This window comes from Enoplosus armatus, chromosome 14, assembly GCF_043641665.1.
Source record: "Enoplosus armatus isolate fEnoArm2 chromosome 14, fEnoArm2.hap1, whole genome shotgun sequence".
Taxonomy (NCBI): Eukaryota; Metazoa; Chordata; class Actinopteri; order Centrarchiformes; family Enoplosidae; genus Enoplosus; species Enoplosus armatus.
In genome coordinates this window covers 11,427,466-11,442,740 of record NC_092193.1, presented here as the reverse complement: position 1 = coordinate 11,442,740, position 15,275 = coordinate 11,427,466, and the positions used below count along the sequence as shown (strand labels likewise).

Below are 15,275 nucleotides of genomic sequence, written 5' to 3'. Positions count from 1 at the left end.
GAGTGAAAAAGCTCTGCCCAGCTGTCGCATTTTTGAGCAGATGAAACCCGCTCTGACGGGCAGAGAACATGCCAATCCCCACTTATCCCACACAGGATGGAGTTTAACAGTGGTGCACAGCTGCCTGTGTACACATGCTTAGACCCCTTGGTGGTCTGGTGGAAGGCATGATAAGCGGCTAAGGAACCATCGTCTCGCCTGTGTGGCACCCTGCGAATGGATTTGCCAGAAGTGGAGGAGAGAGAGATGGGGCTGGAAATGGAGAGAGAATGAAGAGAGAAAAATGGTAAAAAGAAGAAAAACTCTCCTTATGCATGTGCCCAGTATCTGGGCCGCCTTATTTCAAACAGACACAAATCAATGGTGGTGCAATTGCATTTTCCAAGCGCACTGCAGACAGACCAATAAATGAAGGCCAGGGATCAGAGGATAGACTGAGGAGAGACACTGCACTGGCTGTGGCCAAGTGTCATAGACTGCTGTTGCAGCTGTTAGCAGGGTTCAACACCTACTGCTGCACACACACACACCCTTTAAGGTCTGCAACAGCCCTGTTCATAAGTTGCTCAGCGTGAGGGAGCTCTGGTTGTTGGTTTGTCTGCCATTAAAAGCAACAATGGCCGCACTGTTTTCCTGTGAGATTGTACTGTGAGTGGAACAAAAACGTGAATGAATCATCTTCATAATGAGATGATTTGCCAACCTTATCACTCAGGATATTCATTTGCAGTTGTACTTCAACACTATGAATAATTGGTCATTTTCAAGTCTGAAGTCATAAAAATGTGGCAGCATCGCATGCTTGCATGTATATCCCTAGTCTAAAATTTCAAACACATAAGTGGATTTTATTGTACTCCGTCTTGTATCATCAAATATCTATTATTGAAAAGCTGCACTTTGCCTCCACACATCAATATGTAGCCTCCTGTGGGTCATGAATCTTTACTGTTTTGATTGTTTTATGTCTATGAAAAACCTCAAAATGCACATCTTCAGTTTATTCCAATTCAGAAGACAAGAATGTGTGACTATCTCAGCATTCAAAAATAAATAAAATTAATAAACAGCATAATAGCTCATGAATAGATATTCTCTTTCAATCAACTACCCAGTCTTTCAACAGATGTATAAAAGTACAATGTGTGCCAGTGTTGCCCACTACAGTCACACAGTATGCACAGTATAAGCCTGGTAAATGCAGAACAAAGCCTTGTTTGTGTCTTTTGACCTCAGCTCTCCTAGACAACACATTCTTGGTAGAACAGAGGGGAAACATTCAAACGGGTTCACCACAGTTGTTTTTCCGCTATTTATCCAGTAAGATCGCCTTTAAAAGACAAACTGTGTGTGCGTGTGTGTGTGTGTGCAGTGGGAGTGGGGGAGCTGCTTCAAACAAACACTGAATATTGAAGTAATAATGCCATGTCAACCAGGTGGTTTACGTTCTTGACAAGTCATCCACAGCATACTTTATTTAGGGCTGTTCTCAGCTGAAGACATTTTTTGTCGACTAAATTTTTTTTTTAATTAGTTGATTCAATCTGTAAAAAAACATTTGTTTCTCAAATATTATTGTCCCTAAAAAGTTTCCCTGTGTTCTAGAAATGAATAATGGCAAATGTGACAGAATATTTGACTAAAAATGTCTATTGACGATTGGACGATGGGGTGCAAACCTGGTGTTCATATTGAAAGTTTGTGATTGACAGCTTTATCAACCACTGACAGGGATGTTAAATTACATACTAGCGTAATGACAATAAAGAGGTAAAAGGAAATCATGTCCTTATCCATTACTAACACCCGTAACCACAGCAACACTAGTACAGTCCAACAATGGTGCCACCACTAGCTTTATGAAGTGTTTTTTTCAGCTTGGCTTGATTGCTCTAACAACCAAAAAGGTGTGATTTTATCCATCGGGTTGTTGCTATACCGACAGTGACTTCATGTGCTTTTTCCTCCTGACACATTTAGTACCTTTAAAGAAAGTGCTCAGTATAAAGTGCAGCATTTGGTCCCAGAGCACAAAATGGCCCACAATGGGAGAAACACCAGTGGAAAGGCAGCATCTGGATTTAAAAAGCGAGGTTGTTACATCTCATCTCTATCTCTATGAGTAACTGGCATCTTGCAAGGAAAAAGGCAACTCGCACCTCAAAGAGGAAGGAGGAGAACGCAAAAAAAGGCGAGCTATAACTATGATGTTGCCGACTTCTGGTTGTCCAATGCGTTTATAGCACATACTGCAGAATTCAAGGATACACACCTACAAATTCAGCTGAAGATTTCAAGCATTCACTTTGTTTTTTTCAGTATTTGGTGGTCCTCCCCTTTTATAACTGAACTGTGTGTGAACTTCAGCTTTAGAGTGACAACCAGATTTGGCTGCAGTATGATGATACCCTAAGTGCATGTTTTCCCCATCAGCTGGCGCCCACTTGTCCACAGTCCCCGCTCGAAGTATAAGCTTTTGCGATATGAAGCTTTTCAGTTCCAAAATAGCCCTCCCACTCATACGTACCCCTGTTACCCACGGGCAAAGATAATACTTTTTTTCCCCAATTTTCTACATACTGTACATTTTGATAAGTAGTCCACCTGAGCACACAAATAAGCCCCCCCCCCCCCCCCCCCGAACACACAAGTATGCATTGCATTAACAAACAGCACTCCCAAGCACACACAACTCTCATGCATTAGTCCTTTTACCTCATCCTTTGGCTATCTCGCTGCAAATAAACAAACACTTGAAAAATTCAACAAGCTCCTCTAAATTAATACTACAGAGGAATACTGAAGCAGCAGCAGTGATTTTTTGTCTTTTGTTCCTGCTCTCTAAATTAGCATATAGCTAAGGCCGCTTGAAAATCTAAATTATATGTATGAACGGAACAAATATACAATATTAACAATGTCCCTTAAGTTGGACGTCCCCTGTGACGTCCTCTAGTAACAAAAGCACTTTTATGGTTCTCTGTTGTATCTGTTGCTTATTTCCACTGGGATGTGATTGTGGTCTTATGTACAAACAATGCATCAGGCAGAGATAAGCTTCTCCAGAGTCAATAAAAATGGTTTTAGTTGAACCCCATAAGGGACCGGGTATGATTATAAACACAAGTAGTGGAGCTGGAAAAATAACATCATAGCATGTTGATCCAATATAAATGCATGCCTCCCTTGCCTCCCACCAGGTTTTACAGACTGGGAGCTCTGAGGGAGGACGGGGCTGAAATAACATGGGCGCAATCTTTTCTGTCCATGGCTCTGTTTCTCCGCGGTCCACACAACATTCTTTACATGCTTCATTTTATTCAAATGGTTCTCTGCCTGTTCAGCTTTCCTCCTTTGTCTTACAGCTACAAACGTACAGGTAAATTACAAAAAGATTTTTGATTAGAATAAAACTGCGAAGTCTGTCCAGCAGTTCAAATTGCCTCTGCACAAAAAACTTTGTCCACAAAATCCTTCATCTGATAATAACGACCCCAGTTGAAGATGTGCTGCTGTAATGTGTTTTGTGCTCCAAGTGTTAATCCTTCAGGCATTTCACGCTTTGCACCCTGTTCTGCCCCAGACACATTCAGGGGAGCATTATGATGTGTAATGTGTGTGTAACTGCTGTTTGTGCTCTCAATTTCTACTTTGGCAAAAGACAATTGGTCAAACTGTAAAAAAAAAAAAAGTAATGATTTAAATGAAAGAGAAACCTGGAGAATAAAGTTTCCCCTAGGTTTAATTCAAAGCCCAGCTCCTTAATAAGCTCAATTCATTTTCCTCCTGGGTCTGGCTCCCTCCATCACTAGTGACAGGCGTGAAAGGTCAATAACCTTGGCTCATAGCCCTCATATGGTTAGCAATGCCATAAATTAATGGTTGAGGCCGTTATTCCAAACTCTTCAAGTCACCCGAAGGAAGCTTATCTTCTACAAAGGTCACAGTGCTTAGAACACTTAGTGCGAGAGTGAAAGGCTGACACAGGACCTATATAAGATGGAGTGTATTGCACTAGGGTGGAATCAGCGGGAAGGTAGGTGGGATGCTGGTAAGCATTGGGAAACATGTTACTGTTGTCAAAAATCACTAGACAGGGCTTTGGCATTTCTGTAAGTTTACAGAAAAACATGCAACGGCTTCATTAAGTTATTTTTTATCTTAACATTGAATCAAATAACTCTCTGGAACAGGGAAAGGGTATACTAAATTTGCTTTATTTATTATGGTTAAAAACCACAATAAATGTGACCAGAAAATATCAACACCTCTGCACTGTAATGCAATGCAACAGCCCAAGAGTACTACCTTGAAGGTTTTCATTGAGACTACTTTTTCTCCCCCAAACACCAAGAGACCCTGCAGGCATGGCAATGGATTGTAGAAATGTATTTCTTCTTCCTCACCATCACCAACTTTTTTTTTGACTAATTTTGATCTCAATACAATTGAATACAATTAATCAAAGTCACATTCAAACTGTTATGCCACATGCATCTGTCTTAGCAAACCCATTGGTGACCATTTGCCAAACACATATACATTACATTACATACATTACCTTCAGTAAGAATCTAACCCCCTCCAGCCCCCGTCCTGCTGAGCAGGCAGTGCTACAGGAAATAAAGTGGCGACATGCTGCACACTCTTTAATGCCTCAGTAAATATCGACAGAGGCAGAGATAATATAAACTCAGACAACGCAAGCCGCAGAGCGATATGTTGCTCATTGCACACATAGTGTGCGCTCAAATGGAGACGAGAAATTGCTGCAGGTCAATCATAATATCCGTGAGGTGATGGGAGACACTGGTGTCAGCAAGGCCTGGTAACGGTAGATCACTTGAGACAAGTAAAATGGTGGCTACATATGTTTATCTGATGAGGCAATGTTCCCGATCACCAATCAAATCAAGATTAAACTAAAAGATTACATAAAAGTAATGTTCTTTATTTTGTAAGACAAGCAAAAAATAGAAATAACTGTCACCCCACAAGTCCGTGGAATGATATGATCCATGAATAGTGAATGGGACTCTGCTTTATTCATATCTTGTCTCGAGGCAGACGTGGACACACACAGAACAAGTTAGTGTGAAAAAAACCACAAGCTCCACAAAACCTCAGACAGCCATCTATCAAAAATATTACCAACACCACTAAAATCGCACATCACACTCATGACTGAAGCCATGAAGCAACCAAGGTCACTCCGAGAAACAAACTCAGTGGCAGAATGTAGGACTAAATGCTACAGTACCGTCCCTGCATTACTCAATTAAGTCACATCAATCATTATATAGAGCCAAGGGAGCTCCTCCATCTTAAAGCTCACATGTGATAGAGGGCTGGATGAAAGGAGGATGCATGGAGGATGTCACGAGATATGACCTAGCGACTCATCAGAGGCTAGCGTCCAGAGAGGCGCTTGTGTGTTGAAATTGAAGCCTTCGCAGGAACACAATAGTTGGCGTGGCCCGCAGGAGGTAGACGTCTCTTCCCAGGCAGGATATTGGCCTTTGTGAACATGGTTACAGTATCTGGGTCAATTAATGTGTCCCTGCTTCAAATTTCTCTTTTGTTGTCAGAGGAATAATGGTGTGTGAATTCATGTAGCCTCTTGAACGCAGCATGAGGTTTGGAAATGTGAGTTATGTGTCACTCGCATACAGAAAAAGGCTAAAACATAAGACTAGTTTTTTCTATTTTTTGTAGATTTGCTCAAATCATCTCATTAATATATTCATTTGAGTATTCGCTTCCCTGTTTGACCCTGTGCACAAAGACATTGTGTCTGCCTGCATTCTGTCGTTCAGTGCTGAATCTACATCTGGGCAGCCAGTGAATGCACTCTTGTCTAAAAGCAACAAAGCTGAAGCTAAATTAAGCTAAATGTATTGCCTTACGAACAAAAGATTTAACGAGAGAGAGAAAGTAGTGGGGACTGGGAGTGGCTTCTCCTCACATGCCTACCGATGGAAAACGTGAAGCCAAGGCTCTCTATACTCTCCTCTAGCTTAACATAATGAGAAAAACAGGCACAGCAGAGAGAGAAACTGTGGGCAACACCGAACAGGGGTATTGCACAATAAACAGCTGGGGAAACACAGCAAACAGAGCTTTCTTTGTAGAGACAGGATCTGCGAAAGAGATATGGAGTTGTTTGCTCTACCAGCCAAAAAAAGGCTGTCCCACGGAAGAGAAATGGCACTGAAATCCACAAATCAGTCCCTAGAAAAGTAAACAATTCACTCCATAGTGCTGATGTATTGTCTTCTAGGTGCAAGCTGGCATTTTCTTTTCAAAGCTGGTTCTAGCATTTCACTTGTGAAAAATAACACTAGCCTAGTTATAAAGAGGCATATATGCAGAAAGTCAGGTCAATACTGCTATTTATACACGGCCTCATTACATAGTGGGGTCAACTTATGCACTTCCTGGGTGTTCTTCACATTAAATAAAACACATCAGAACCAGTGTGCCAGCTACACATAACCAAAATCACTAAGAATGATTCCAGCTCCATCTAATGTCATGACCAACTACAAATAGAAAAGGATTGTTTTAGAAGAATAAATAAATCTTTTCTCTTTTGACAGTCTTTTAAATGGAAGCACACACATCAATTTAAAAACCTTAGCAATACGGCATCACGGATGGAGGGGCCCAGGTGTGATCTAAAACCAAATAACCTATAAAACCCCTCTAACCTTCACATGACTGTGTGAATGAGCAATACAGTGAAAGACCTGCCTTTCAAATCTGGATCCAGCCCCTGTGGATCATGATAGACAATGAAATTTTGATTTGGCAAATCTTGTTACACAAAACCTTGTGAAAAACAAATGACAATCTACATTTAACTAGTTACAGTCAGATTAAACAGCGTGGTCTGACTGCTGATTTTCAGTCAAATCTCGTGTTGATAGAGGCAGTCAACATCAATTAGCCTTTAGCAACAGCTAGTTATAGAAGTCTCTGTTACCAGGACCCATCTTCCTGACTTCCACACCACCACCAAGAGCCGTCTGGGTTGAACAAGCTAATTATATGCCAAGGACAAACCCCCCACACACTCACACAGGCATGAGAGAGGGACACCTTAACTACTGCCCAATGTCAGAGGCACACACTGTTAGGTGCCAATAGCAGAGGGCAGGGCCTGTAGCTGATAAGAGTGATATGAACAGAGGTGATGAGAAGCCATCGGGATAATGTCAGTCCTCTACAAAATTCCTTATCTACATTTAGGCATTGTTCAAGTACCTGTCTGCCTACAAATATGGAGGCATTATTTTCAGACTAGCCTTTGGTTTGGTTAAGAAAATAGAGCCTAAAAAGGTCAGACATAAATAAAATATGCCCTATCCTGTCATTTCACCTAGCACGCTCCAAAAGCACACCCACATATTAGCCACAGATGGGTGCACTTGCTTTAATACACTAACATTATTATTTCCCTTTTACGATATGGCCTTAGGACTGCAACGGAGCTGTGATCTTCTGACAAATGGCTGTGCTGGCCCCACCACTAGCACTAGACCAACTCCGCTTCCTTGTTATACTGTAGGCAAACTGCATCAAAGGTTACTTCCCATAACCATATACTGCCAAGATTCAATCTGCCGTCCCAATATGTGGTGGTTATCTAGGCCATGGCGCTTCCAGGAGAAAAAAAAAGACCCAGTGACGGGAGATGAAAATAAATGTATGCAGGCTGATAACAATAAAGAATAAAACAAATTCAACCCCAACCCGCCAGTGAGGCTTTAGCTGGGAATTGGAGCGCAGCCTTCATTACAACATATTGATCACAGCAAACAAAGACCCTGGATTCATTGATCCACTTCCAGAAAAAAAAGAGGGGGGGTGGGGGCAATGGACTGCTCTTATGAACAAACTTACAGTGAAACTGCTGCCTTAGCTTATAAAAATGAAGGACTGCTGGAATTTGAACCCCACCAAGAAGAGAGAGATGGTTATGGGTTGCTCTTGATGTTCCACAATGACAAAGAGAATATGTGAAACATGCAGCAGACGCTACACAATTAAATAGGGAGAGCTTCACAGTGTCTCATGTTGCTCTTCATTTTTCTCATCTGCTGCATTATGGCTCCGCTGTGCTCCAGGATCTCATCTTGAACAGGGATTTGAATATTAAGAAAGTCAATTTTTGGCTATTGAATTATTCAGCATTGGCACAGACATCAATGTAGACCTTGTACACCTCAAACACAAAGTTCTCAACGGCACACTCTTTTTCTGACACTGTGGGCTTCAGCAGATACTCTGTTCTAGGCTATTCCTCCAAGTTATCAACCAATACTGAAGATTTCAATAAACAACAGAGCTATATAAAATTGAAATTCTGCTATGTTCCAGAGACAGTCCCTTATAGTCCTTGGCCCATACCATGGGGGCCGTGATAGTTATTTACTGTCAATCAAGCTGTTGGGAGGAAAAATAGAAGCAAAACTTGCTTTGCTGACTGCCTGAAAACCTGTATTTTTTAAATTTGCCTTTGTCCGTTTCTCCAAGTGACAAATGATTGACTTCGTAGGTCAGAACAACATGAAGCAGGGGTGCCGTGCATTTGCGGCCTCCCTAGTGAAGGGTCAAGACCTCTTTGACTGGTCTTTCATTCATCTATACCTCACCAGGAAACCCCCCACCAGCCTCATCCCAAATATGTGGGTAGGAAAAAGAGTGGAGTATGTTGCCGAGCACTTGGCCCAGTTTACAGGAGGGGGTCGAGCAGGGTCACATCTCACCAAACACTGGGGCCCCTTAAACACATCTGAGTGGCCCCAGCTGTACCCAGGGCCATCAGAATCTTAACAGAGCGCAGAGAACCAGAACAACATAAAAATGGGTTCAGTCAGTGCAAAATTCAGGATTTCTCAAATACAATGTTTTTCTTGTCAAAAGGGTGAAATTTGGTTTGTTTAAAAGGTTCGCCTTAAACACACACAGCAGAGAGAGGTAATTATACTTAATGATAGATTAACTGAAAATTCAGAGGTATACATAGCTTTCCAGTCCATGTTCTCATTGCTGACGTTGACACTAATTGTTTCAATCACATTACTATTAAACTGGTCAACTGTAAATCTCATCTGTGGAGCTAGCTCACTGGACCCTCTTGACACGCTTACATTTGCAGCACTTAAACCAAGGCAAAAGCAGACTATAGACATGCTTCCCTTTCATCACCAGAGCTCGCATAATTGTCTCGAAAAAGAAGCAAAACACAGGGCTGTGGGGTGGAGGAAAGAAAAATGAAAGCAGAATAGATGGTTGGGGGTAGGGATGGCAGAACAGCAGCATAAGAGAGTGTATTAAGCTCAATTAGGCTTTTGGGCTTTTCATTAACCCAGTTTTTAGGGAGGGAAACCTCTGCTGAATAATGCTGCGTCTGACTCACTTTGCAACCCTGCTTTAAAGGCCTCATCTGGAAAAAAAACTGCACAATGTGTGCCAGCTCTCCAAAGCCACCAGAATTCCATTAGACACCCAGAGGCAAACCACCCGCAGCCACAGCCTACCTGAAATTAATTGCAATTTAGTAAAACAAGTCAGTTTATCATGCAACTACACAAGATAAGCGGAAACACTGCACAAATGTTTAAAGACTGCTTTCATCTGTGTGATAAATAACTATGTTTGGCCATTTCTCTCCACTCAGTATCAGGCCAGAGCAAATATTCCAACCTTAAAAGCAAGGTAATATAGACCCCAGAGGGTAGACAATGTGTAAACCTCTAACCTGATGTGGTTTTGCATCTGCAAACAATGAGCGTAACCTCCCTTTAATGGATCATTGGAGAGGAGTTCTCATAGAGGAGTAATTGTCCTTCCTGGTTTTTCTCTGTGCTGCTCTGCCAAGCAACTTTGAAGAAATGCATTTTAACAAATGTATTGAAAATCAATGGGGCATCACTTGGAACAGCTAACAGTTAAAGTCTAGTTTACGCCCTCAGGAATGTCATTAAATCTTACAATCAAATAGCTATGTTAACTGGTTGGCCACAATTGCCATCATCAAATCCACAGGATGTCTCTAATTTGGCGCATACAATGTCAGCTGTTTACATGTGAACTGCCACCATTTCCAGGTTTTACAGACCTCAGGATGTGTATTCTCTTAATCAATAACAAAGAAGAGACTGCAATTAGATGCGACAAAGATATCTATCAGCTCACCTCCGCTGCGTCTCATGCATACTCTGGGGTCAAAAGCAATACAATATGAGCAAAGGACTCATATTACTGACACCTTACACAATGTACTGATAGTATTACACAGACATTCAAGCAGATCCTATTTCAAATAAGATAACTACCAACTAATACTTCAAGGAGTTTATGCATACTGGAATTAGCTGTAATTTACAACATGACAAAGTCTATGTGTTCTGTTTTAATGTGCTCAGACTTTCAGGATGGTCAATAAAATGACTCCAATAAGATTCACTCAATGCTTTCAATGCACTTTCTATTCATTATTGAAGGCCTTTCAGGGTACAATTGACAAAGTTAATGAAATGCAAGGAAACTTGAAGCATTAGCCTGCTACATGCGGCTATAGAGGCATCAATTTGAGAATACCCTCAGCTCCTGGTCAAAAACAATATCCCAAACCAGCATGATGACAGCAAAGTTGAAAAAGTTCGGGCATACTCTCCACACTGTGGGGGCTTTGTCTTTCAAAACATGCCACAGGAGCTTTTCATTAGAGAATGCAGTTTCATTAACATCATCCCACGCTGCTGAGCCCTGCTGCATCACAATGACACAGGAGTGCCCCTCTCTGTCAAGGAAATCTCCACAGAGCAACAACTCACTGGGGGAGGGGAAGGCAGAGAAAAGGGGGGGAAGGGGGGGGCAAACAAAAGGGAACCTGATTACCCCCGGTCATGGCTCATCCACAAGCCAACAGAGGGAAATCCATCACCTGCAGGATCAAACAGAAACTTCTGCACAAGGTAAAGCCCAGTGAAAGCTGTACCCACCCATCTAAGCACTCGCTTCTCTCTCCCCTTTCTTCTCTAGTCATTGCTACCTCCCCCTCCACCATTCTGACTCACACCACCAGCAGCATGCAAGTTCTAGGCACACACTGTGAAATCCAACACAAGTGAGAATGTTTTCTGGTCCAAATGACCTCAAGGCTCTCACCTCTCTAATGGCACACTGGTGATATATTCTAGTTTTTATTACTGTCTGTAGGCCGGCGTACCATTTCACAGTAGCTGCATCCTCATTTTGCCAATATTAAACTCTAAAGAGGCAGTATTGGTCATGCCTGCTGCAATGTAATGGACTACTGCAAAAAAAAAAATCATTATTTTCGCTTTCTTGTTTGCACCAGGTTATATGTTAGAAGAATTATAAACCTACTAAAGCTGGGTTTCCCACAGTTTCTGGAACAACATTTTGAAAGATACTTAAATTGCTGTTATTACTGCCATTGAGTGGGCTTAGCAGTGTAACACTGCAATTGGCCTCATTACCATATGATTCTAGCCGGAACCTTTAGGCATAGAAGTGTTTAAAGTAACAGAGAAATACTTATGAGAGCATATGATTCAAATCTGTACTGAAGTGATGTTAAATTATAACATCATACTAAATAATAGTGTATGATAAGGGAAATGCACCAGCACAAGGTATTGGATGTTTAATAGCTAGGTCATTTGCTTGATTCAAGTTGCATAAGTATTCTAATCTGTGTGAAATTGATTTTTATTCATTGCAACAAGAAGTGTCCCCAGTGCAATCAACAAAGTTTTCCTACTGCCAGCACTTAATATTCGTCTCAACAAAATGCAAATTGCAAAAACAACAAACTGTTTAGCAACAATGTATGATCTAGCATTTAAGTAACACTCTGCTTATGTTTGTGTCTGCGCTGACAGGACAAACACAGCATGTAAGCAAAACGAACAGAAGCTATATAAAGTTGAACCACATTTGAGCTGGTTTACAAGTAAAACTACACGACTCACAGTACCACACAGCTACACCGAAGCTAATTGTTTAAATATGTCAGGCTTGTTCTGATCCTCCCCGAAATGTAACACATGGAGGCAAGCACGCACAACTGATGCACATGCTGACACACACACACGCAATCAAACATAGACATAACAAGCACCCGGCACAGAACAGCGCTACGAATATTTCACTACTCACCGTTGAAAAGGGGCTGTCCTTTCTCTGTGATATCTGGCACCACAACCTTGTATACATCTTCAGAGAAGCCTGGCCTGCATGGTGGGGTGCCCCTGCCCTCTGCTGCAATCTGGGGGGGAGGAGGGGGGAAGGGGGACAATGAGTCATAAATCAACCTTCAAAAATGCACTCTGTTGCCTCCAAAAAACCTCTTGGTCGCGTTCCGAAGTCTCCGCAGTTGTACAAAAGCATCTGTTGTTTTTATAGCAGGGACCGCAATTAGGATAATGAGGCCAAAAGGGTTAAGCATTAGCCAAAAAGCATGGCTAGGCAAGAACAAGCTCCATTTGTCCCCCTGGAGGGGCCCAGGCACAGGGTAAGGTTATGACCAACTCTCTTGACCGGCCCCCTCTGATCAACACACTGCTCTGGACAAACACTCCACTTTGAAGTACAGGAACAAGGGAATAAAAAGTAAATGCTAACGATCCACTGTTGAGGGAATAAACATTTAAGTGTAAATGTCTGAATAAACACAAAATAACAACTACTGATGTCTAAAGAAACTGCAAGGCTGTGACTGTGATCAATATTGTGTTTTTTTATTTGGCCACATTTTGAAAAGAAAAACTGCTGTGCTTAGGGTGTGAACACAAAAGGTTTTTAGGAATAATAGAGGATGTTGCAAAGAAAAAAGAATATCTATGAATCACTGGGGGCTGATGTTTCTTTTCTCGAATTTAGCAAGAATGAAAGAAATCACTATGCTAGAAATCGCTCTGGTGTCCAGGCATGTCCAAATATACCCCATCACACAACCTCGGCATTGGTTCAGCTCCTAGGAACAGAGGCCTGGCCCTATTTCGTTGCATGCACTCTCAAAAGAATGTAAAACGAGAGGAGCCCTGCTGAAAAAGAGCATTGTGGGTATCCGTGCCACTTGCCATTCTTAATCAGAGGAATTTAAATGGAAAACGCTTGCAGAGAGAGAGGGGGGAGGAGCAGAGCTGGAATCCTTGCACGTTACAGCAACGGCACCAGGATATACATTTCTAGACACAGACGCCAATGCTTTGCAACAACTACTTCAAGTGCCAAAAACTGTATTATTTAACAATGTGGCCGCCGTTCTCTGTTGTTCAGGGGGCACAATTTTATCAAAGTAGCCACATAGTCAAGAAAATAAATTACACTGCCAGTTCCCAGCCTTAGGGTTGGACAACAATCATTATCCCATCACTGTTGCATGTAGTTAGGCTATACATAATCTGTACTACCAGTATATTACAGTAGGCTACTTTTCATTGTTGTTCGTAACGGCTTTTTTTTATTTTTTACCAGAGAGGCAATTAACTTGCCGGGGGACAGGGACACGCTGCAGCAATCTGCATAAATATTAAACCTAAACTAAATATAACCAAGTGAGAACTAGGTTAATGTGGGCCTGTATCGCCCCAACTTCCAGACAATAAAAGATTCAGCTGTGTGAACTCTTAAATTGGGCTACGTCATTGCAAATTCTTATTATTTTAACGGTAATAATTTAAACGCGCGTGGTTTTTAACTACACAGCTAGCATCTCGTGAGCATGCGATGGAAAGAACCGTTAGCCAGTAATTACCTGTCGTGCTAGACCTACTTTATCCTTAATTTTTTTTTTTTTTAGGTACATTCATGGCACTGTGTCCAAACTGCACGCCATGTAAAGTGTCGTGTCGGAAGCCTAGCAGCTCGACCAGGACTCGTAACTCAACAAAATCGTCTCAGAACAACAAGCACCTAAACTGTCCGGTGTAACTCGAAAACAGCTCTGAAATTACATTACCTGCAGTCCTGCCAAGACCGCCAGCAGAAACAGACCGCTGCCCTCGTGTAGTGAGTACATTGGTACGCCCGGCGACTGCTTAATTTCCTCCCTTCGGAATCCGTGTGAGAAAAAAAAAAGAAATGAGGAAAAATAAAAAAAAAAGAATATCCCTCTTTGCTCAAGTGTGGCCGCGGTGGAAAAAGGTCCCTCTACGACAAAGGCAGCAGCAGGAGCGGCGGTGGCAGCATGTAGCAGCCTCCTCCTCTATCTATCCAGTCTGTACTGAGGGAGAGCGCTGCCTGGTACTGAGGCTGCTGCTCCCTCCCATCCAGTCCAACAGAAAAACAAAAAGAGCCCCAGCCACTAGTCTATAAACCGCCCATCTCACTGTCTCTCCCTACTGGTCACATAGCCAATTTCACTGCTGGGACGGAGCGGGGTCCCTTATGTTAACCGCCATCCCAGATGACAAGAGTATTACAATATTCACACATAATAGTTATGTTCATTCACAGTGTGTGGTAGTCCGTGTCGAGCTTATGGTGGTCTTATGTTACATTGTAGTATATACAAATAAATATATATATATATATATATATATATATATATTATTTTTTTGTTTTGTTTTGATTTTTCTGTAGCCTATTATATTGGATCTGTAAAGTATTTTAAATGTAGAGAAATGCAACAAAAAAACGTATCATGGTTTAAACTACATGATATCAAAACCAACCAATCATGATATGGCTCTCATAGATATCACATAGCTGCCTTCCCAGTCCAAATTAAATTAACTCTCAAAAGACAATGTCTCAACGTTTTCAGATTACAACACCCTGCAGTGGTTTTCAACATTTTAAGGTCAGTCTGAGGTCACCATTTTCTTGGTTTCACTGACTGCACATTATATTCAAATGAGACTCTCCCCTGAGACTGACAGAGACATGCAAAGAAAGGCAAATTATTAAAACAGACATTGCTGTATGTGAATATCTTACAATTTATCATACTTACCACTTGGGCTTGTCAGTGTTGTAGTGTACCATTTTGAAGTTAGGTTTGAAGTTATACACTGGATTGTATGTATATCTATATTGTTTTTCATTTGAATTCTATGATTATTAGCTCCAGACTCCTGTGAGAAAAAAAAAAGCTTTTTGAATGTCATGGACATTAGTTGTTCAGGGTTCAGTCAGTTGTCTCTCAGTCTACATAAAGGGTTGCCCAGACTCTATTGATCATTAGGTGAGAGATTTTGATCACACTGTCTTAGATAATTGCTGTTTACTGCAAG

At 41.6% G+C, this 15,275-nt stretch overlaps 1 protein-coding gene across 1 annotated transcript in view; it reads right to left on the bottom strand.

Annotated features, from left to right (window-relative positions):
• cdh2 (cadherin 2, type 1, N-cadherin (neuronal)) overlaps nucleotides 1-14,059 on the bottom strand; it is a 55,633-nt gene extending 41,574 nt beyond the window's left edge. The window contains exons 1-2 of the mRNA XM_070919700.1: nucleotides 14,000-14,059; nucleotides 12,196-12,304 (exon numbers count right to left, since the gene is read on the bottom strand). Of these exons, the coding sequence (XP_070775801.1) occupies nucleotides 12,196-12,304; nucleotides 14,000-14,059 (169 nt within the window). The remainder of the gene's footprint in view (nucleotides 1-12,195; nucleotides 12,305-13,999) is intronic.
• Nucleotides 14,060-15,275: the final 1,216 nt, after the last annotated feature.